At 35.1% G+C, this 25055-nt stretch overlaps 1 protein-coding gene across 1 annotated transcript in view; it reads right to left on the reverse strand.

Moving 5' to 3' along the window:
- RNF13 (ring finger protein 13) overlaps positions 1–25055 on the reverse strand; it is an 87305-nt gene that overhangs the window by 28965 nt on the left and 33285 nt on the right. The window contains exons 5-6 of the mRNA XM_031957781.1: positions 21282–21369; positions 10241–10331 (exon numbers count right to left, since the gene is read on the reverse strand). Coding sequence (XP_031813641.1) covers positions 10241–10331; positions 21282–21369 — 179 coding nt within the window. The remainder of the gene's footprint in view (positions 1–10240; positions 10332–21281; positions 21370–25055) is intronic.

Genomic DNA, 25055 nt, shown 5'->3' on the forward strand with positions numbered 1-25055 from the left:
TCAGATAACTGAGAGACTAGAAAGACCAGGGGATAAAGTACAATGTTCCCCAAATATTCAACTCTTAGATATCTAGGAGAAAGTACTACATAAAGAGGTGTGTCTTCAGCTTATAGCTAAAGTGATTCATTAATTATAGTGAATAGTACAGAGAAAAAATACAGTAACTGTTAAAAGGGCTACCCAATTTCATCCATAAGTACAAAAAGGACCTGTAATCACATCAATGTACCTACTGCCTCCAACAGTGCCAAATGAAATACATTCTTTGCCTGTCCTTCCTGTAAAAATGTTATCCATGTCCCTGCTTAAATCTACCCCAGGTGGTCTACCTAATGTGCTTTGGAGCCTCCCTCACTTTCTCTCCACATTATGAGGATATAAATGGATCACTAGTTATCCCTTGTTCCTACATTTTTTTCCCTTTTCCTTTCCAAAAATTTTATTTTTTGCACAGCTTCTCCTTTGCAATTCTTTTCTTCTAATGTGTTGCAACCTTTTCAAATTCAGCATGAAATTCTCTACTGGACGGTCCTCAAATGACATTTTTCAGAAACTGCAATCTCCCTAACTTATGGCTGCACAACAGCACTGAAAGAATGTACACCACTATCTGTCTTGATCTCACTACCTCTATACCCCTGTACTTGTCTCCGTACATAAAAAAAGAAGCCTAATGTTGCACAAACAATCCTCTTTTCTGTTCTGCCTCATACAAATGTACATTCTATTTGGTATCTAGTGATCTTAAAAAAAAACTTTGTAAATTCTCCAAAACAATCCAGCACCCTTTCCTTCTTTTCATTTTGGGTCTAACTCATAGCTCCTTGGCAGTCTATCCAAAATTTTATCTATTCAACAATTCATCAACCTTATTACCTGGATGACCTCACAAGCTATCCCAGGACTCAGATTGAACTTTTTTTTTTCTCTCTAGATGAGCTAAGCAAAATTCTTTAGGTAAAAACGCTTTTAACTGATCATGGATCTTAGGAAATTTTGTAATGAATGTTACAGGGCTTGAAACAATCAGCACAATGCTATCCCCAATCAGTGGAGGGACTTGACTATTAAAAGGGAATAGGCATTGAATCCTTGACTAGGACCCTGCACTCAATCTCCTCCAAGACAGTAGAAAATGAATACTTGAAAAAGGAAGATAAAATACTTTTTAATTGAAAAATAGAGTAAAATAATGCTAGCCCCAAACTTATGCTCTGGGGAGCTACCTAAAATCAGCTGCACTGAACTTTTTGTTATTTCTGTGCATGTCACCTTTCATCCTGAATTTTAAATAGCAGCTCTCTTGTACTTAAGAGATGCTCAATAAAAAGTAACTGTTGGATAAATTATAATATACTGTGAAAGCAGGGTTTTTTAATAGTGTAAAGAGTCTTAAATGAAGAACTCCATAGATTACTATCTGTTTCAGAATGTAGAATGGAACTCATGATTCTTGGTTTGATTGCTTGCACAAATGATCATAAAAACACTCTCAGGGAATAGGAATGAGTGTGATTTCAGTTTTTCATCAGTTCATTAGTATCTCCTTTGGTTTAACTTGATGTTATCTTTCTCCAATTTTTCCAATGTCTCTCCTTGTTTCTAGTGAAACATGATGAAATTTGTGCTCAAAACACTCAGACACTGGAACAGAAAATTATATCTCTGTAAATGACTGACAAGAAATGATATATTTATTAGGATTGGTGTTTCAATATTTCAATGATATGTAATGTTGTTGATAAGGGTAGATCAACTGACTGCAATAAGGGTAGATCAACTGACTGCAATTTCTCTCCATGATTGATAATAAACTGAATGAAAAATGAATAATAAATTAATAAATGAATGAAAAAGCTTACTAGATATTTACTATTTGCAAAACAATGTGTTAGATGTGTTAGAATAACAAGACAATCCCTATTCTCAAGACTTCACTTTTTAATAGGAATAAATGGTACATAGAGAAGGCTTGAGCTGTGAATAAGAAGGAAAGAAAGAAAGTTCTCTGGGTGCAGTTGCAAAGCAGATTTAACACTGGTAGCAAGAACTTTCTTTTCTAGATCTTCAGTAGCTGCAGCAGCTGAGAAAACAGAGGCTAAAGCAATTGTTGGTGGCAGTTGGTGAAGATAACAGGTCTCTTCTCCACAAATGTAGAATAAATGAGGAGGAACTGCAATTATCTAAATTATCGCTAAAGCTCGTGATCTGTCTAAAGCAGAACTACTAGCAATTTTTTTTTTACTTATTTTAAGTATTAAAAGGAAGAGGAACTAGTGAGAAAGTGTTCAGAGAATTATCTTGAGCAAAAATTTCATAACCTTTTGGTTAACTTGATAATGAGTGTCTGCATATAGCTGGGCTGGTCCGTGTACAACAGACGAATTATAACCATTCTTAGACCACATTACACTGTGAAGGTGATTCTCAATTCTCTGATTTTCTCAGCTACCAAACCACAAAAGGCTTCTAGTTTGAGCCTGGTGATGATCAGAAGGCATATCTAATTAACACTCTAGAATCCATGGCTATAAAAGTCCTCTAGAATTCATTAGGCTTACTCTCTTGCTCAAAGTAGGATTCAATTTAAATTTTACCACTAAGAAAGGCATTTCTCGTTACTTTGAAAAACAAAATTTCAGTCTTCCTTAGCAAACTATCCTTATTCTGACCCAATCAACTCAGTTCAAGGCATTGTCATACAACTACAAAGGTAATAGAAAATTTGGGAGCGATTCTGTATCTGTTATTGAAGGAAAATTTGAGTTGAAAAGGGAAGTAGGAGAATGAAAGGACAAAGAAAATATAGGACTGAGAAAAGATGAATTCTTGGATTAAGGGTAAGAGGAGTATAGGAAGGGGGAAGAAGTGGTAAGATAAGTCTGAGATTGAAAGGAGAAAAGAAATGCAGGATTCATTTAATGATAGTAAAATTTACCAACCAACAAATCAAAGTGATTTATGAAGAGCCTGAGCCTCCAGTTCACACTTTTCCTTCCCAAATACATTCAGTACTTAACTTATAATCTATTTCTCTTTTAAGCCCTTATAACACACTGATCTCCCAGTCCTTTCACTAAGCTTTCTCAACGATATACAGTTCTAATCACAACCTCAACTCATTTTCTGATGCTCAAATAAATTTGTCTTTCAGGTACCAGAATGTTTACTGATGTCTCTGCTTAAAATCATAGAAAATTCCTAAACAAAGACTACAACCAGAGAAGTAACTTCATTCAATGACTCTGATTATTAAGCAGGCATTCACCACTCACTATCATAAAAGATGTTCTATACAAGGTCCAAATGAAAAAGGGATTCCCAAACAGATACTGAGATCTTCCAGATATTCTCTGGTTTACAAGAGCAAATTGTTGCTTTTATGCCAATGGCATGAAGCCCTACAACATTAGAGGATCTTTTTGAAGAAATCTAAAACTAGTCTAAATAATTCAGTATAACAATTTATAGAGGGAAAAAGGATGAAAAAAATGCCTACTGCCTACACTGAGGGATGTGACTAGATTGAATCTATGTAACAAGAGATAAATCTAGGTTAGGTTTTATTTGATAGTGAATTGGTCCCAGAAATGAGTAAGAGAAAAAGAACTGGCTGAATTGCTATTGGAAACTGTGCAATGTTTTAATGATCACAATTTTTTCCTTATTATAAAAATTCATTTAAAAAAAAAACAACCCACAAACATTCTCCCACTAGGGCTGTATGGTGTGAATCAAAAAAAAAAAAAAAAACAAAAAACAAAAAACAAACAAACAAAAAAACAGAGTTCTTAAAAACCAAAGTTACATGGGAGGCAATAGGGAATGGAAAAATAAATGGTAAGCACAAGAAGGCTATAGTATATATTCCATAATGATCAATATGTGCAAAATAGTGTCCAGGAAATATGAAATATGACCTAAAAAGACTTCTGGGGAGGGGCTAGTCATGTGGTGAGGATAACAAAGAGATAGACATCCTAAATGCTTTAGTACTACTTCCCCTAAGTGTTACTACTGGGATTATATCCCAAAGAGATTATAAAGAAGGGAAAGGGACCTGTATGTGCACGAATGTTTGTGGCAGCCCTTTTTGTAGTGGCTAGAAACTGGAAACTGAATTGGATGTCCATCAGTTGGAGAATGGCTGAATAAATTGTGGTATATGAAAATTATGGAATATTACTGTTCTGTAAGAAATGACCAACAGGATGATTTCAGAAAGGCCTGGAGAGACTTACACGAACTGATGCTGAGTGAAATGAGCAGGACCAGGAGATCATTATATACTTCAACAACAATACTAGATGATGACCAGTTCTGATGGATCAGGCCATCCTCAGCAACGAGATCAACCAAATCATTTCTAATGGAGCAGTAATGAACTGAACTAGCTATACCCAGAAAAAGAACTCTGGGAGATGACTAAAAACCATTACATTGAATTCCCAATCCCTATATTTATGCACACCTGCATTTTTGATTTCCTTCACAAGCTAATTGTACAATAATTCAGAGTCTGATTCTTTTTGTACAGCAAAATAATGTTTTGGTCATGTATACTTATTGTGTATCTAAGTTATATTTTAATATATTTAACATCTACTGGTCATCCTGACATTTAGGGGAGGGGGTGGGGGGGTAAGAGGTGAAAAATTGGAACAAGAGGTTTGGCAATTGTTAATGCTGTAAAGTTACCCATGCATATATCCTGTAAATAAAAGGCTATTAAATTAAAAAAAAAAAAAAAAAAAAAAAAAAAAGTACTACTTCCCCTAAAATATAAAAAGAACTAAGAAGAATACCACAGGGAGGCTGGGCAGATTCTCTATGGAAGTTCTATGGAAGAACTACAAAAAAAAAGAAAAATAATGGACAGGTTACATCCTGCATTGATGGAAATAATTAATACCTGTATATGAAACAATAGTTCCACTGAAAAATGAACATAAAGGTTCCCGTGAATGGTCTTTGAGTAAAATATCAAAGTATTACAAGAGAGATAAGATATAAACCCCACAATACAATGAGAAGAGTAAGGCTCTATTTCTGAACCACTCTCAATGATAGCTTCTGGTCCCTCCCTCAACACAAACCTTGAACCACTGTGTTATTCCATTTTACCATACACAAAGAGCACACTAAATCTGAAGTGCCTGCTCTATGGGTAACCAACTGGTTTTCATTTTAAACCTTTTCCTTCCCTGCTCTTTCTATCTTCTCAAAATCAATTAATCCCAGATATAGCTCTCTGGCTTCCCTTTCCAGTACTTCCCACACTTTAACTCATCCTATACTCTGCTCACTTTCACTGGTTGAGGTCAGGGAGGTAAAATACAACTTTTGCCACTTCCAAGCTCTCCCTCTGCTTCCCTCTCTCAGTAAGCTTCTTTCAATATATATTTATCACCCAATCAAGATTTTGGTAGGTATCACCAATTGAGTTCCAGCATTTCACTCTCCTCCTCCAGTTGATTTCAGTCTCCCTCTTCTCCTCTTCTACCTGCACTACAGCGGACTTAAGTCGCAGGTAAGTGACACACTCTCAAGTACTCTTCCCTCAGAACTCCCCCTCACTCTTCCCCCCTACTCCACTACCCTGCCCCACTGCACTCCAACACGCCTCTTCCACCTTTGTGGACTCTGAAATCCCCGACTTCAGTCAGGTGTCACCTGCTGCTCACTCCACTTTGCAACACGCCCCTGCTGCTCACTCCACTTTGCAACACGCCCTCACTTGGATCTTTGGCTTCATCCCAATGTTCTTGGGTCAAAGGCCACAGCTTTGGCCCAGACTTGTGTCTTGCCTTTCCCCAGCCTGTCTTTTTCCTGCCCCCTCCCCCCTCCTATCAAAGATCTGAGACTGAAGATGGAGATGGAGGAATGAAAAGATGTGGGGAGCAGGATAGCAAATCACTCAGAGAAGCGTAAAAAGTCACTTGAGATTATGTAGCACAAGGTTGTGGTGGATGGATAAATGGAGCAAACATCTACTAAGTCCCTAATCTGTGCTAGGCCCTCTACTCAATGCTTTACAAATACTATCTTATATGATCTCCCCAAGAACTCTGTAATATAAGTAATTATTATTTCGATTTTATAATTGAGACTAACAGAAATTAGATAACTAGCCCAGATTCACATAGCTAGTAAAAGTATAAATCTGCATATTAATGCATTGTTGGTGGAGTTGTGACATGATCTAACCATTCTGGAGAGCAATCTGGAACTATGTCCAAAGGGCTATAAAACTGTGACTACCCTGATACAGCAACACCACGACTAGACCTGTATCCCAAATAAAGCATCAAAAGGGAAAAAGGGTCTACCTGTACAAAAATATTTATCACAGCTTTGTGACGGCAAAGAACTAGAAATTGAGGGGAAGCCCATCAACCGGGGAGTGGCTGAATAGGTTGTGAAATGAATGTAATGGAATGCTACTGTGGTATAAGAGGATGAACAGGTAGATTTCAGCTAAAACAGGAAAGACTTACATGAAATGATTCTGAGTGAAGTAAACAGAACCAGAACATTGTATGCAGAAAGAGGAACAATGAGTGATCAGTTTTGATAGATTTAACTCTTCTCAGCAATAATCAAAGAAAATTCCAAAAGACTGATGATAGAAAATCTATCCATATCCAGAGAAAGAACTTTAAAGTCTGAATGCAAGTTGAAGCATACTATTTTCACTTTTTTTTCCTTTTTTTGCTCTGACTCTTCTTTGTTTCATAACATGACTAATGTGGAAATATGTTTAATATGATTGTACATGGATAACCATTATCAGATTGCTTGCCATCTTGAAGAAGAGTTAGGGGAAAGAGGAAAGGAAAAAAAAATTAGAGTTCAAAATCTTTTAAGTGAATGTTGAAAATTATCTTTACATAAGGATGAATGCTGGAGGAGATGCGGGAAAATTGGGACACTAATGCAGTGTTGGTGGAGTTGTGCAATGATTCAACTTTTCTGAAGAGCAATTTGGAACTATGCCCAAAGGGCTATAAAACTGTGCATACTCTTTGATCCAGATGTGTCTCTACTGGGCCTGGATCCCCAAAGATTCCCACATGTAAAAACGTTTGTGGCAGCCCTTTTTGTAGTGGCAAGGAATTGGAAACTGAGTGATGTCCACCATTTGGGGAATGGTTAAACAAGTTACAGTATATGAATGTTATGGAATATTATTGTTCTATAAGAAATGATGAGCAGAATGATTGCAGAATGGCTTAGAAAGACTCACATAAATTGATCCTGAGTAAAGTAAGTAGAACCAAGAGAACACTGTACACAGAAACAGCAAAATTACTATATATAACTGTTTATATTCATTTATATATATATATATGTGCATATATATATATATATATAAAAATACATAACACATATATGTTTTATATTATATATATATATATATATATATATATATACATATATAATTATATAATCAACTATGGTGGGCTTGATTCTTTTCAATAATGAGCTAACTCAAGGCAATTTCAATAGACTTATGAAAGAAAGTGTCATCCACATTCAAAGAAAGAACTATGGATATCAAAGCATAGTATTTTAATCTTTTTTTTTCCTTCTTGTTTGTTTGCTTGTTTTCTTTTTCCTTTTTTTTGCCTTTTTTTCCATTTTGATCTAATTTCTTTTTGCACAGTATGATGAATGTGAAAATATGTTTAGAAGAACTGCACATGCTTAGCCTATAATGGAATGATTTCTGTCTTCGGGAGGGGAAAAGGGGGGAAAGAGGGAAAAAAATCTGGAATACAAGATTTTGCAAAGGTGAATGTTGAAAATTATTGTTGCATATATTTGGAAAAATAAAATACTAGTAAAAATAAATATAAGCAAGAAAAAATTTACAGTTACATCTAATTGGAAAAAATAAAATAATATTAAGTGGCCCTCTCCTGCCTTTCCAATCTTCTTCTACCTTACTCTACATATTCTGCAATCAAGTAACATTAGACTGTCTGGTCTTCCTTCTACATAGAACTCCCAACTCTTCATTTTCACTGAATGTCCCCCAGACTTGGAATTGTCTCCCTCTTCTTCATCTCCTGCCTTCCCTGTTAGGAGGCCTTCAAATACCAGCCAAATCCTACCTTCTCCAAGAATCCTTTCCCAATACCCCCTATTTATTATCTCCAAATTAGCCTCTATATATCAAATATTTGCAAGCTGTCTCCCCTAGAGTAGTAGCTCTTTAAAAGCAAAGGGACTGTCTTTTGCCTTTTCATGTCAAAAACACACAACACCGTCTTCCCCGCAAAAAAGGGACAGTTAGATGGCACAGTGGATAGAGCACCAGTCCTGAACCAAGGATGACCTAAGTTCAAATCCAGCCACAGATACTTAACACTTCTTAGCTGAGTGACTTTAGGCAAGTCACTTAACCCCAAGTGCCTCAGCAAAAAAATTAAATTAAATTAAATTAAATAAAGCCACAATATAGTGCATGGCAAATTAATAGGCATTCAATCAATACTAACTGACTAACTTGCTAAGGCCCACACTATAGGTTTTAGATTAATCAGATCTCATGCTGATCAGGCTGATTATTATTTAATGGTTTTATTCTTGGCATAAATCCCTCTGAGCTGCATGGAGTCACACCAATGTGTTTGAAAGATTTATAGTTGCAATAGTGTTTCAGAACAAAAGGTGCCTTTTGAACTGGAAGATGGCACCCTAAAATCTGCTTTAAATTAATTGTTCTTTTAGTAAACCAACAATTCAGCACTCCTTTATTTGGATATCTTATGACTGCTTGATTATCTCAGGACCAGCAAACTACACAGTCCTATGAGATAATCGCCAAGACTTCTCTTACTTGATAGGCAGCAGGAAGGAAGGTTACATACCTTTCTTTCCCCCCAAAAAAGCAAAGGAGCACAGTAGGTGAGAAAATAAAGGAGTTTCCGAGGAAGCTACATTGTGATTTGTACTCTGGTGAAATATCAACATTTGAACAAGCCAGTTACAAAAGACTAGAGGGGAGAGCATGAGGTTCTAGATCCAGTATCCACTTCTCAGCACTCATACCCTTGATGGTCTAGCCCTTCCAACCCAGCCAGTCTTCAGACACATTTCTCTGTGTCCCTTTAGGCAAGAATGTTCCCCTCCTCCCCTCCTACTTTGCATTCTCCCCACTCCCATCTGGCTGGCTCCCTTTTACAGACTCAGCTGAGACCCTATCTTCAATAGCAAGTTTTTCTCAGTCCCATAAGCTGCTTTGTTTTGCCTTCTAAAGTTACTTTTATCTGCTATGTAGTACATAAACAAGTATGTATATAGTGTCTCCATGATTAGAATTTTTATTCAAATTCCTTGAGAGCAGGAAACTATTTATTACTTCCTTTGTATTCTCAGTTGTTAGTATAGTGCTTGGCACATAGTAAATGCATATTTTAAGTTTTTACTTGCAATAATTAATTCTTACAAATAAGTTTAAATGTTATTTGAGGAACTGATATATTAGGATGCAGTGAGGAAAAGAGGAACTTTTCCCACAGTAACTTGAAACAGGAGTACTATGTAAATTTTGATTATGAATTAATTATTAATTATTGATAACCATGTGACAAGTTTAATCTAGATAACAACATTACAAAATCTTAAAACTGAAATGAATCCTTAGAGGTCATTTAGTCTAATTCCCTCATGTTTTATAATTACTAGCTAAGTATGAGTTGGATTAAAAAGCCTCTCAGGTACTTTCAGCTCTCTGAGTCAGGAAAAAAAAAAGAAAAATTAAAGCACACAGAGCCTGAAACAAAGTCCTTATTAGGATTTCAGCTCTCCTAATTCAAGCTCCCCAATTTCATAGATGAGAAATTATATGAGTAACATTAAATGACTTGCTCAAGACAATATACAAAACAAATAACACAATTGGGAGGTGAACCTTAAGTGCTCAAATATCCAATTTATTTTTCTTTCCATGGATTTGCTGCTGCTAATTATAATTTTCTAGTAAAATTTTCCTTCTTGTTCCAACTTTCCAAATTACTTACCCAATCAATCTTTTCTCATCATACTAAATATATTACAATTAAATGGTCAAATTTATTTCACTTTTCCTCTATCAACTAAAGCCAAACACGGAAAACAATATTGCAAAAGCTGGACACTATGAACAATATGGGAATCAGCATGAGATCTGATTAATCCAAACATATTAGAGAATAAGAATTTTAAAGGAACATTTTTGTCAATTACTTACCCTTTTTCATATGTGAATTCATCTTTAAGTGAATTAGCTGATGCCTCACCAATAAAAACAGAAGGAATGTCAATCTTCTTTAAAATACCAACTGTTTAAAAAAAAAAAAAGAATGTCATTTCTATTTATAAATGAAATCAATTCAATTGGACTAATGATAATAATAATATTTTAGGAAGTTCATTATTCACAGGGAGATTTTTGACATTATGAGTTTTGTTCTAGCAAATTTTTATATTTTTATAAAGAGACTGAGAACTATCTGGATTGGAGACTAGATTGTTTTATTTATTTCACTACTTTAAAAAGTTATCCTCTACTAAAGATCTTCTCTAATACCACTGTGACAATGCTCTGAGATCTTGAAGAGCTAACATGCTGTATAAATGCTGTCAACTGTTAATGTTGCAGTTAAAGGCTGTGTCAGCAAAGTACACGTTCTGACAGATTCTATACCAAGCTGGAGAAGCTACTCTCCATTCAGACTGAATGCTTTGTCACCAGACCACTGACATCACTTGGGGAAAAAAATTTCATCACCAGGTGCCAAATGCTTATTCATTACAGCAACTCTAGAAACTTACCTACTAAGACATGGAGGAGAAAGCACTTATATCAGGGAAAGGGAACTCACTAAGATCAGCAATATTACAATCTCTTAACGTTATAGTTTATTTCCACACTCGGGCCAGTTACTAAAACTGTCTTTTTTCTAAAAATGAAAATACCCACTTTTAGGGGAAACTATAAAAAAGCCAAATAGAAAATGCTCAAGAGAATAGCTATACTGTGAGTTCAAAACCTTTTATGGTAAGAGTCTTAGAATTAACCTCACACTTCCCTAGGCTGACATAACTAATATTTAAAGCTTTTAATCATCAAAGCATCAAGCTGAAGTTCAAGTCTCTTAAAAATGCTTCTTTGACATTTACTAAACTCTGTAGGTGACTAACCACTGGTAAGGTTACTTCTGTCTTTTATACAGTCTCCTAAAACAAGGAAGAACTGGTGGTCTCTGGCCACAATTACATGGTAATAATGTAATTAATGCAAAAGGGTTTCTTTTCACTGTGGAAACTCTAAGGAAAATTAAAAAGCTCTTTTCTTCAGTCTGGGGACTAACTGTGGGAAGTCGTGAGGAGGATTGCTACTTCACTATCTGAAGCTCTGCCAACATGAAAGACAGCATATTTAATGACTTATTACATTAGACTATTCTGTCCTTGGTGGAAAAACAAAACAAAACATTTCTGTGGTTAGGTATCTAAGTGCTTAGTGGTTTCTAAAATGCCACTCAATCTTGGATTCATGAATAACTCCTATCCTAGGAAGATATCCATACTTTGACAAGTAAGGTCTATTTTGGTTCTTAAGCTAGTCCCCAAAAAGAACAAAACAATAATAATAATAATAAAAAGTATAGCACAAAAAAGTTTACAAAGTAGTCCCCAATAAATAAAGGATATGACCAGATGAAAAGGAAGAAATTCAGGTTGTCAATAGCCATGTGATAAAAATAGTTCAAATGACTCATAATTAGAGGAATACAAATTAAAACTCTGAGGTTTTCACCTCACACTCTTCTTATTGGCATAGCTGGCAAAAAAGGAAAATGATAAATGTTGATAAGTATACAAGAAAAGACATATTAATGTATTATCACTGAAGTTGTGACATGGTCCAGACATTCTGAAAAGAAGAAAAGGGGGAGGGAAAGAAGTCTTTTCAAACATAGAGGGAACTGAGTCAAATTTATAAGAATAAAAATTATTCCATATTTGATAAATGGTCAAGGATATGAACAGACAGCTTTCAGACTAATGATATCAACGCTCTCTATAGTCAATATAAAAAAATTACTACTGATTAAAGGAATTCAAATTAAAACAAAAACTTATGAGATTGCCATTTTAAAAAAATTATATTAGCCAAACAACAAATGTCAGGGGGAAACTGCTGGTGGAACTGGAACTGATCCAATCATTCTGGACAATTTGGAACTCTGCTCAAGGGACAATAAAACTATGTGTATCTTTTGACTCATCAGTACCACTACTAGGTCAGTATCCCAAAGAGATTTAAAAATGAAAAAAGGAAAAAGACTTATATGTGCAAAATATATATAGAAGCTCTTTTTGTGGTGACAAAGATTAGAAATGAAGGAATCAATTGGGGGAATTAGCCAAATAAGTTACAGTACAGAATTGTGGTGGAATATTAGTGTGCTATAAAAAAATGACAATCAGAATGCTTTCAGAAAAGCTTGGGAAGATTTATGTAAACTGATACAAAGTAAAATGAGCAGAACAAGGAAGACATTATATACAGTAACAGCAACATTATATGATGATCAACTGAGTAACTTAGCTATTCTAAAATAATATAACTATACAAGACAATTCCAAACAATTCATGATTTTAAAAAATGTTATCCACCTCCAGTGGAAAAACTGATGAATTCTAAATGCAGACTGAGGTGTGCTTTTTAAAACTTACTTTATTTTTCTTTAGTTTTTTTGTTGGTTATTTTTTGAGAGGGATCTGAGTAACTGGGAATTTGGACTTCTCCAATGTAGGTCATTATGGCTCATCAAAATTTACTTTTTTTTTCCCCCCTTTGCTATTATTTTTTAATTAAAGAAAAAATTTTTATTATAGCCTTTTATTTACAAGATATATGCATGGGTAATTTTTCAGCACTGACAACTGCAAAACCTTTTGTTCCAACTTTTCTCCTCCTTCCCCCGACCTCCTCCTCTAGATGGCAGGTTGACCAATGCATATTAAATATGTTAAAATATAAGTTAAATACAATATATGTATACATGTCCATACAGTTATTTTGCTGTACAAACAGAATTGGACTTTGAAATAGTGTATAATTAGCCTGTGAAGGAAATCAAAAATGCAGGCGGACAAAAACAGAGCGATTGGGAATTCTATGTAGTGGTTCATAGTCATCTCCCAGAGTTCTTTCGCTGGGTGTAGCTGGTTCAATTCATTACTACTCTATTGGTATTGATTTGGTTCTTCTCATTGTTGAAGAGACCCACGACCATAAGAATTGATCATCATATGGTATTGTTGCTGAAATATATCATGATCTCCTGGTTCTGCTCATTTCACTCAGCATCAGTTCATGTAAGTCACTCCAGGCCTTTCTGAAATCATCCTGCTAGTCATTTCTTACTAAACAATAATATTCCATAATATTCATATACCACAATTTATTCAGTCATTCTCCAATTGATGGGCATCCACTCAGTTTCCAGTTGCTGGCCACTACAAAGAGGGCAGCCACAAATATTCTACATCAAAATTTACTTGCAGAAATTCTCCAAGACTACAGTTGAATTCTTTCCTTACTACAACTCTCTTCTCATCTGAAAGCCTTCTGGTAAAAACCATAAAAATTTTAGGGACTCTTTAACAGTCAATCAATTTTAAAAATGTCTAATGGATATGCTAATGTCTTTAGTTTCTATCTCCCAATACATGTTTTAATTTATTTTCTTCTCTAATAATATTAAGTAAAACTAGAACTAGAGTTTTTATCAGTAATGGAAAAAGGGATTTTATAAAATGGCCAGAAGACACTACCACTTTAAAAGTTCAACTTAGGTTTTTAACTTCTTAAATTTAGTTCATCGCTGAATCATACAAACATAATATTTAAAAGCCAGTATTTCAGAAGAATCAAAGGGACTTTTTGTTCCCAACATATTTAGCATAAACCATTAACTCAATAATCCCATGCCCAATTCTTCTTTGTCTTTAATGATATCATTTAACAGTTGCACATTATAGTTCAATACATATTCTGAATCAAATGGTTCTTGATGATATAATGGTATTCCTGTTTAGGTATTAGGAGAAAGAATAATTAAAGATGCTGTTAAAAGGAAAAATATTATAGTATTCTACACAAAACACTGCACAGGTCACATTGCTACAAAGCAATGAACAAATCTCTCTTCATTTTAGGCCTCTTCTTCCTTCCACCTTCCGGTTTTCCAGACTAAGTCCAGAAGATACAGCCTCTCCTGGCCTTTCTTCTCTCATAATGTTGACTCAGTAATCTCCAAAAGGGAAGCAGAATACTCCTTTGTTCCCGCTTTGCATCACTCAGAAACCTCCCTCTTCCCCGCTGCCTGCCATCATCTTGCAATGCAAACCCAGTGGAGATACAGCCTAGCTGACTCAGTCAAAAGTTCATGCCATCAAGGTCTCTGACACTCTCAAACTGTTTGACAACAAAAGCAAATATAATATGACTAGGAGAAATGACATTAAAAAGAGACACTCCCTCTAACTTTATGTCTATGTCCTAAGGACTATGGGACCTTTCCATCTGACTTGCAGGTGGAAGCTTCCTGTGCCTTCTGACTCTCTCAATAGTAAGGACTCTTCCTTTTTGTATTTGTATCCCCAGCACTAAGCACAGATCCCTGCATAAAATAAACAATGAAATGCTTTCTTCCTTTCTTCCCTTCCCAATCCCACCCCTTAGTGAATTAATTCAACCATACCCTATGCTCTATGTGGAAGTCTCTTGTTCCTTTGTCTTATTATTGCCCATGCCTCTAAAAGCACTTCACAATCTTGTCTTTCATACCCTTCCTATCTTTTTATACATTAATCAACTCCACATACTCATACTACCTGAGTTACCGTTTTTCCACAAAAGATATTCTGTCTTCAGTTTCTGTAACTTTGCAATAGTTGCAATTCCATTGGAATGGTCCCACTTAACCTCCAGGATCTGGAATCTCTGGTTTCCTTCAACATTCAGCTCGAGCTCCCCTTTTTGTGAGAAGCCCTCTTTGATCAGCTGGTATTACTCTCCCCAAATTACTTTTTTTTCATCATCTATATATACTGGATATGTTTATTTATGTATACATCATCTTCTCAATTAAGATTTCAGCTCAGTAAGAGTAGAGACAGTTCCACTGTTAGGTGATGTATCTCTACGACATGACATAGTGCCTAGGTATTTAATAAATGCTTATTGATGGGTGGACCACCATATGGTATGGGTTCCATAACCTTCAACACCCAAGTAATAATAGCTCCTTTCTGGATTCAGACATAATAATCCTAATTTGATATAAGTAAAGTAGATTTTAGAGGGACTACAACTTCCAGATTCATATGACCTTAAGGGCTACTAAAATTAAAGTGAAGAATAAAACAAATTGAAAATGATAGGTATACTTAAAAACATGTCAAGAGAAAGAAATTTGATTTATCTTTCTTAGCCTTAGAAGTGACATAAGGGTAAATGCAAGAATAATGCCAGTAAGAGCCTCCTCACACATTTTTATGCAAGAGTGCAAAGGACTTCCCTCTTACTAGAGGTCTCTAGGCAGAGGCTGGGCACTGTCTCTGGCAGAAAGAAGGTTCTTCTAGGGATACAGTACAGACCTGCACATCACTGAACAGCTTTGCAGTGCTTCATTCTGATCTTCCAAAGTCCAAGCCCAGTCCCAAGTCTCATCTCAAATCCTACTGTGGGCCAGGCACTGAGTTAGGTCCTCATGCCCTATAAGATCTTAGGAAAATCTGAGAGATGGAAATGAGGAACAAAATTTCCAGCATGCAAGAATTGCCTGTCTTAAAGAAAGAAACTGGAGATGGCATGAGGAGCAGCATGAACAAAAATGAGTCATGAGTTAAGTCTGGAAAGGTAGGGCAGAGGAGACTAACCTAGGGTTTTAAATGCTGAAGACCTTGTATTTGATCCTGTATATCACAGAAGCTCAGTGATGTACAGGAGAATTAACTTGGTCAGATCCACACTTCATAAATGTAGATTTTAAATAAGGTATACTCTTGCATATTCATATTATAGCTAATTAGGAATCAGGACATCATTGGTGACCTAGGACAACAAGTTTTAGTGGTAGGACTTGGAATATAATTCCATGCAGCAGCTTTTTTAAAAAGAGAATTTTTTTTTAATGCAAAACACACGTATCAGATGAAGACATGACAGTTTTCTTCATTCCATTTTTCCAACTCTGTAATTTATTGTCCCTATTTTACTCTCAAAATTCTGTTCTAATATTACCAAGGGCAACCTATATTCAACTCAAAGCTGATTTCACATCAAAAAGCCTGTTAGTTTATTCTCTGACATCATTTTTTACTTATTTCTCTCTATAATCCTCCATTTTCCCTCTACTATTAAGAAGAGTGACATCTGCTTCTTCAGAGATTTCCCCCAGAATTACACTGCTAGCTAAGCTTTTCAGGCTCTTAATCCCTCAGACAAAGAAAGAACACGAGTTATAGTACCTAGTATATATAGGAAGTCCCCTTCCTAGTTTCCCCAAATTAGTTACTTGATTCATAGGCCTGACTTGTTTAAACAATCAGTTTGACTTGTTTAAACTTTCTTTCTACTAAGAAGTAAAACGCTAGATTTTTCTTCTCTTTCCCCCACTGTTCATGACTTTTTTACAGAAAATCATGAACTAACATATTATAACCTTAATTATCCAACTTTTTTAGAAACTTTCAGTATCAAAGGAAGAACAATTTCTTCTAGTCTAACAATCAGGAAAGACAACTAAATAGAAAAGAGAATTTAAATAAGCTTTATCACCATCTGTCTACATTTAATGCCAATATAATAGATTTCTAGCCTGAGATGAAGTACACCTAACAAAGGCTGACAAGAATAGAATTTCCAGCCATCTTGAGGATCTAATTGAATGGGCTTAAAAGTAAAAAAGACAGAAGGCAGAGAAGACTATGTATGTTTATATACAAGTTAAATTCTATAGGCACCAATCATAAAGAAGGGGGGAAATTCATTCAGCTAAAAGAAGACAAAATCTTCAGTAGTAAAACCCACATATTCAGGTACATATACATACATGTCAAAGTTCAGGTAACAAATGAGGAAACAGAAGTCCTATGGAAAGAAGACAAATTTAACTTCACAGGTTTGAGGAAGAAAAAAATCTATCATAGGATTGTGGCTCTTAATGGATTCACCTTATGCAGAAAAAAAATCTCATGTAGGAGAAAATCTTCTACAGGATGGATATGAAAGGAAGAAGTAAAGTACCACATATTAGGAAGACATCCTGCTATAAAGAAATCCAGGAACCAGAAGGAGAAAAATAAAGGAAAATATTTTGTTGAAGGTTAGGGAAGAAGAAACAAAATGATTATATCATTGGGTATCTGAAAGAACATCTGAACAGAAAGGAAACAGATGAGTTTAAGAAAAACTACAAGCCTGACATAGAGACATGATACAGAGTGATGAAGAACCTTAATTATCCTGACATCTACTGGAATTTATTGATGATTTCGGCATTAAAAAGCTGAAACCGTAACAAGAGAAAATTCTATTTTGAAAGAAAAGAAATTGTAGATAGAAGAAAAAAAAAGTTTCAGCTGTCTCTATGGTCTAGGATACCAAGAACCCTAATGAGGTTGATGAACTAGGAGCCCAGAAGACTAATCTTTTTAGTTTGTTGAATAGTCAGCTTTTATTCCCAGCAGGACTCACAGACTTGAAATCAAACTCAACTCTGCCTTAGCCCAAGCCCGGACTACGAGGCTTCAAAAGCAGCTCTGATAGTATTGTTGTTATACCCGAGAGAGAAGCGGCTGTGTTGTTTGTCAGCAGAGCACCTGGCTCAGAGAGACCTTGGACAGACTGCCAGGATGAGCATGGGGCTTCACCAGGCCTAAGAGAAAGAGGAACTAGCATCCAAGAGAGGCCATTCCCCCCTCCCCAGCCCCCAAAGTCATTTCAGATAGGGATAGGGGCTGGTAAAACATGAACTGGTTCTCACAGGAGGAAGCTGAGACAGCTCTGAAGGCCAGTACTAGAAGAAACCACAATCAAAGGGAAAGGAGTCAGAAATGGAGCAACAAGAGAATATAATGAAAAAAAATAAAAATACTAAAGGATCTCAAAGAGGAAGAAAACTCAATTGAAGGCCTTAAGCACAAGCAAGTAAATCAACAAGGAATAGATAAATAACAGAAGGGAATATGGACTCCGGATCAGCTAAACGAATCTATTTATTTAGGAATTAATGCAAAAATCAAAGGATAATACATCAATATCGGATGTTCCAGCAGACCTTGTAGATTCTTAAGTGGGAATGGAACCACCACAGAATGTTAATGAATAGTTCAATTATGAAAGCAGGTTTTATGGGCTATGCAGCAGAAATAATAGGCAGAATAGAAACAATTGAATCCATAAAGCCAATCTCAAAGTAAAAGTGAAGAACAATCTGAAAAAAAGAGAAGCAAAAAAGCCATCATGAGAGAGAGAAAAAGAGGGAGAGAGAGAGAGAGGGACAGAGACACACAGAGAAAGAGAAAGAGAAAGAGAAAGACAGACACTGAAAAAAAGAGAGGGAAGGAAGACTTCCAAACAAGAAAAGCTCTTGAATGAAGACAGGATGAATAGAAACAACCTAAGAATTTTAGGTCTGCAGCAGGATGATTTCAGAAAGGCCTGGAGAGACTTACATGAACTGATGCTGAGTGAAATGAGCAGAACCAGGAGATTATTATATACTTCAACAAAAATACCATATGATGATCAATTCTGATGGACGTAGCCATCTCCAGCAAAGAGATGAACCAAATCAGTTTCCAACAAAGCAGTAATGAATTGAACCAGCCACACCCAGCTCTGAGAGATGACTATGAACCATTATATAGAATTCCCAAACCCTTTATTTTTGTCCACCTGCATTTTTGATTTCCTTCAGAGGTTAATTGTACACTAATTCAAAGTCCGATTCTTTTTGTACAGCAAAATAACTGTTAGGACATGGATCCTTATATTGTATTTAATTTATATTTTAACAATGGTCAATCTGCCATATGGGGATTGGGAAGGAGATGGGGGGAAGGAGGGGAAAATTTGGAACAAAAGGTTTGGCAGTTGTCAATGCTATAAAATTACCCATGCATATAACTTGTAAATAAAAATCTATAATAAAAGAGAAAAGTTATCAGGGGGGAAAAATAATAGTTTTAGGTCTGGCAAGCCAAACATGACAAATCAAGAAACATAAAAACATAATGCAAGAAATAATGTGAGAAAACTATTCACAACTTTTCAAGATTGTAGAAAACAAAGTGACAATTCAAAAGACCCACAGAGTGGATAGGAGTCAGAGAGACTATAGAGATATCTATGGTGTCAACCACAACAGCATCTACTTCCCTTGCTCTCACTCACTCCTCAAATCTTTTTTATTCTAGCTTCCAATGTCATCACTCAAATTGGAACTGTTCTCTCCAAAGTTAACAAACTCTTAATTACCTAATTTTTTTACATATTCTTTTCTATCACTGAAAGATTTGACGTGGTTGACCATCCTCCTCCTCTGCTCTCCCTGGGTTTTCAGGACACACTCTTCTTGGTTTTCCTACCTATCGAATTGTTTCTTCTCAATTTCCTATGTTATTTCATCTTCCAGATTATTAAAGCACAATGTACTCACAGGCTTTTTCTTGGGTCAATTTCTTGGGTCCTTCTGACATTTGGTGATACTCTCAGATACCATGAGTTTCATTTTGGATATAATACTGGCACATTCTCTAACTTGACACATTAAATGTCCAATTTTCTTTCCATAAGGATATAGATATATGTAGGTACACACACACACATTATGTGTATATATATATATATATATATATATATATATATATATATTTTCATACTTATTTTCAAGTAACAAAAATTTTATTTTGATATTAAAATAGCTAATTTAACTTTCCCTCCTTGATCAAATGCCTTGGCAAATTGGTGTGTCCTAACCCATAATATTTAAGTATAACTATTTCAACAAAACTAGCTCCTTTTTCCCAAAGATTAATATTTCACTTGAAAACCTAAGGCATATTAATATGTTAAATTACTAATAGCTAGTTATCATACATTTTTTTGAAAGTAAAAAAATTATTTTTTAAAATTATTATAGCTTTTTATTTACAAGTTATATGCATGGATAATTTTATAGCATTGACAATTGCCAAACCTTTTGTTCCAATTTTTCCCCTTCTTCCCCTCATTCTCTCCCCCCGATCGATGGCAGGTTGACCAATACATATCATACATTTTTAAAATTCACGTCTCCTTTAACTTGGCGATCCCATGGTAAGGTATATGTCCCAAAAAGACTAAAAGAAAGAAAAGGTTCATACTTGCCAAAATAAATCTAACCAAATAAGGAAAAATGATAAACAAGAATTTAGAGAATCTTAGGAAGAGATATATAGATCCATGCAAAATGAAGCAAGCAGTATCAGGAAACAATAAACATGGTGACAACAAGCAACATCAATTTTAAGACTTTGCTGATGTGTTTCTTTTTCCTCCCTTATTCTTTGTTATAAAAGATGTCTGAAATTTGTTGAAGATGTAAAAACAAAAGTTATCAATAAAAAAAAGCTGAGATTCTCATGTTCAAACTTAAAAATAAAGCAGAAAATTATTTTACTATATTCTCAAAACAATACTTGCTTATATAAATATATATATAAATAATATATTATATATGTAATATAATATATAATATATAAATATATATAAATTATATAAATAATAAAAGAATTCTCAAAGGTCTTTTGCAACTGTCCTCTGACTTGACATTTTGCTACTTGTCTCTTACTGAAAAATAGAAAGGAATCTAAAAGGCAAATAGTCTGGCATAAAAGCAATGAATTTGCTGGATAATAAACAAGATTATTATGTTGACAATGTATGGGCCACTTTTTTCCCGCTGAGGCAATTGGGGTTAAGTGACTTGCCCAGGGTCACACAGCCAGGAAGCATTAAGTGTCCAAAGTCACATTTGAACTCTGGTCCTCCTGACTTCAGGGCTGGTGCTCTATCCACCGCGCCACCTAGCTGCTCCCATGTATGGGCCACTTTTTAATGTCAAAAGCATAACTACAAACTGAAACATGAAAGGAAGAGATATTCCAAGTAAAATTTGAGTACAATTTTCAAACAGGAGAGAAGAAAAGTGATACCTGTACTTACTGTCGTTGGATCCCATGCTAATTAGGTCATCAGAATCAACATTGTGTACTATGGCTGCTTTATATCCCGCTTTCTGTGCATGTAACACCTGCAAGTCAGAGCGAGGACAGAGTGTAAGGAATACTGATTTCTTGTACGCTACCAAACATTAGCAAAGGTAAAGCCAGGGAGTTACAGTAATGAGGAAAGGGCAGGAAAAGGGCCAGAAGCTTCCAGGTGAACAACTCCCACCCCTGCAGGGTAGTCAAGGACACTGGTGGGTTAACAGCTTGTCCAGGATCACACGCAGCCAGAGACAGTGGCAGGCTCTGAAAAGAGGAGTTCCTCAATTCAAGGCTAATTATTTCTATACATCCCTGATTCCTATTTACACCTATTTAAAATTTAAATCTTGTGTTTCTTAATGTGCAATAATTTTTTATTTCTTTTAAAATACTGTACAAAAAATAGATCCTTTCCTTTCCTGCTCTGACTTCTTAAGACAGATGATGATGGTACTGATAAATAGTTTAAGTACTAGGTAACTCTGAACTCCATCTGAATCAAATTTTCATCTTCATCCCACGTCAGTAACCATGCTCATACCTAAACATCTTCTAGGATGTCACCTGATTTTTAGGCCTCCTAAAATCACAGGCAGAAAAAAAACATGTTACAAGGATTCTGTGACTCATGGATCCTCGTGTTACACTTTTCTAGCCCTGGCCCAATCTATGCCACAACTACCCCAATATACATAGAAAGGACAAGAGAACAATTGAAATTGAATGCTATGAAATTATACTGACCAAGCCTGACTCTCCCCAGAAAGGGATATGAGACTGGCACCTCTCCTTTCTTCTCTGTAGAATGTAGGGCCTATGCACGTGGAACTTTGCATTTGACAGCAAAGTTAGCTGATGTGTTGATTAATTTTGTTAAACCTTCTTTCTTTTTTTATTCTTTGTTATAAGGGATACCTCTCTGTAAGGAATGGGGGAAAGGAATATATCGGAAATGGAGGTTATATAAAAACAAAAGTTAACCATATCTTAAAGAATAAGCAATCTTAAGTAAAATCTTATTTGCATAAATGCTTTAATCAGCTTAGCAAGGCAGTGTTATTTAAAAACAAACAAAGAACTATACCTTGAATTAGAAGATATTAAGTTATAGCTTTTGACAATGATTAATGTCATCCTAGATATGTCATTCAACTTCTCCAAAGTTTCCTCCTTGAAAAAATTTGCAAACCACTACTTATACTATCTATCTTCACTGGGGTGAGGGTCAAATGAGATTATACAAAGAAAACTATAAACCTTAAAGCTATTTTTATTTATACTTCTAGCATATGAGATGTTGTCAACATGGGTATTTTTATTTACTGACACATATCACAATTCCTCTACAAATTCACATATTGTTTTTAAGAGTGACTGAAAGTTTAATCACCCTGCAACCAATCATATAAGTCTCTCCAGACTTAGTTAAGTTTATCCTCAGATAACAGTCTGTCAATGACCCCATACTTGATAACAGGGTTCTACAAAGAAAAGATAAACAATTATCACATACCACAGGACAGGCAAACAGACCATGAGGTGTTTTCTACATTGCAGGTACTATACTTAGAGCTGGGGCTACAATATTAGCAACTAACAGACGGCCTTCATAGAGTTTACATACCAACAGGAGAAAACAATAAATTAAGAAGTATTTGGAGGAGGGGAGAAATTGGGAAGAAGTACCCACTCAAGAACCTAGTTCTCACCAAGACCCAGCAGGCTGGGGGAAAGGGAGAAGGGTATGCAGAAGTAGGAGTGACCTATAGGCACAGCCTCTGAGAAGCCAAGGTCAGGTCATCTTCATAACTCATTATAACAAAATTTTAGCGGATAAATATGGTATTATGATGACCCAAATTACGCTGTGGGTTCAACCTCCAATATTTGTGATTAATTTTAAATGGAGCAATGTTTTTCCTTCAACATTAAAAAAAAAAAAAAAAAAAAATGTTTCTACTATCTTGACTGTAGATAATTATCTCCAAATGGTTATTGGATGGTTAAGAAAGAATCTGGTTAACTGTATGAATAATTCAGTACAAATACATCCCTCTCCAGACAAAGAACACATTTTGCAGATGATAGTTCCATAGCATCATTTAAATAAAGAACAGCACACCAAAACATGGTAAAAATATGGAATGAAATGAAGCAATGGAGGAAAAAATGTGTGGAGGAAAGAGAGCAAAAAAGACACAATTCATTAAAACCCAATTTAACAAATTAAGAAAATTACATAAGAGAAAATGCCTTAAAGGTATATTTCTGAATGAATGAAAAAAATAGAAGACATGTCTATTATTTTCTTCTCATGAGCATATGCTTCTTGGACAAAAGTAAAAATGGCTTTCTATCAAAAAGAATCATATATATTTAAAAAATGCTATCTTTTTTAGGAATAATTGCCTTGGGGGCAAAAGAAAAATTTTAAGAGGGTACTTTAGTTTAAAAGATCCCATTACTTAGTTGTAATAATCTTGATAGAATCTACATAACATAGAAAATATCAAGATAATTATGAAAAAGAGTACTTCAGTCTACAGAAAGGATATTTAATTGTAGTTAAAATTCATTTATCAGTAGCTTGAATACTAGGGCGTTAAGCAGTACAGGGATAGAGCACTGGGTCTGAATTCTAAAAGGCCTAAGTTCAAATCCAGCTTCAACTAATTACTAGCTGTATGACCCTGACTAGCCAGCTCTCTTAGCCTGTTATGTTAACCTTTCTCCAAAGGTTATTGTAAGGTTCAAATGAGATCACATTTATAAAGTGCTTGGTACAGTATCTGGCACACAAGAAGGCACACTTAATAAATGTTTATTCCCTTGAATATCTATTTTAAATTTCCTGAAGGTTAACGAAAGCATAAGCAAAAGAACTGAGGTAAAATGCTTCCTTTATGTTTCAAAACTATCAACAAAGCAACTGCTTAGAGAGCCATTATGAAAGAAATGTAGAATCATAATAGAAAAAAAACTTATCCCTTATCATGTTACCACACTTAAGGCACATACAGTTATTGTATATGGTTCCTAAAATGACAAATAAGTTTGCTACATTATGGAGGTCTGAACATGAATGTCTTCAAACTCATCAGTAAATTGCACAGGTTGAGTCTTTAAGAGTAAAAACAACTTCCCTCTGATGGAAAATGATCTAGTGGGAAGCGATGATCTCAGCTCTAAGTTTTCCAATGATTAACTCATCTCCTTGGGTTGTTTAGTATAAGTAGTTAACAGATTTTCTAGGTAGTCACAATTAGACAAATCCAGCAAGTGGATCCACATATCTGCAAACTGCATGGGAATGTCTGAATTTAGATAATTAGGAAAAAAGGTTCCAAAGCCTATATGTTGACAGTTCTCATTCACTATTAGGTTCTAAAATATCAAGAGACTATCAATGCTAGGTTTCTGGTTTTGGATGGTCAATGGAGGATGCAGTAAATCATAAAAACCTGACTACTCTAAGAGATTTAGAGATAAGTCTTCATGTTAAATTTTAATTAGAAAAATCTGGACATACATATTTCATTCTAGAAGTATACAGAGTATTCAAAAGATTTTCACCAACTCTTTTTATTTCTTTTTTAATATTTTTCAAATGATAGAGTAGATTATATAAACAAAGTGACAGCACATTATTTTCCAAATTTTCCTTATTTTTCAGAAAGAAATGCTTTCAATTATTTGTAACTAATGTTGTCAAATGCCAACAGCAATTCTT

This window comes from Sarcophilus harrisii, chromosome 3 (assembly GCF_902635505.1).
Source record: "Sarcophilus harrisii chromosome 3, mSarHar1.11, whole genome shotgun sequence".
Taxonomy (NCBI): Eukaryota; Metazoa; Chordata; class Mammalia; order Dasyuromorphia; family Dasyuridae; genus Sarcophilus; species Sarcophilus harrisii.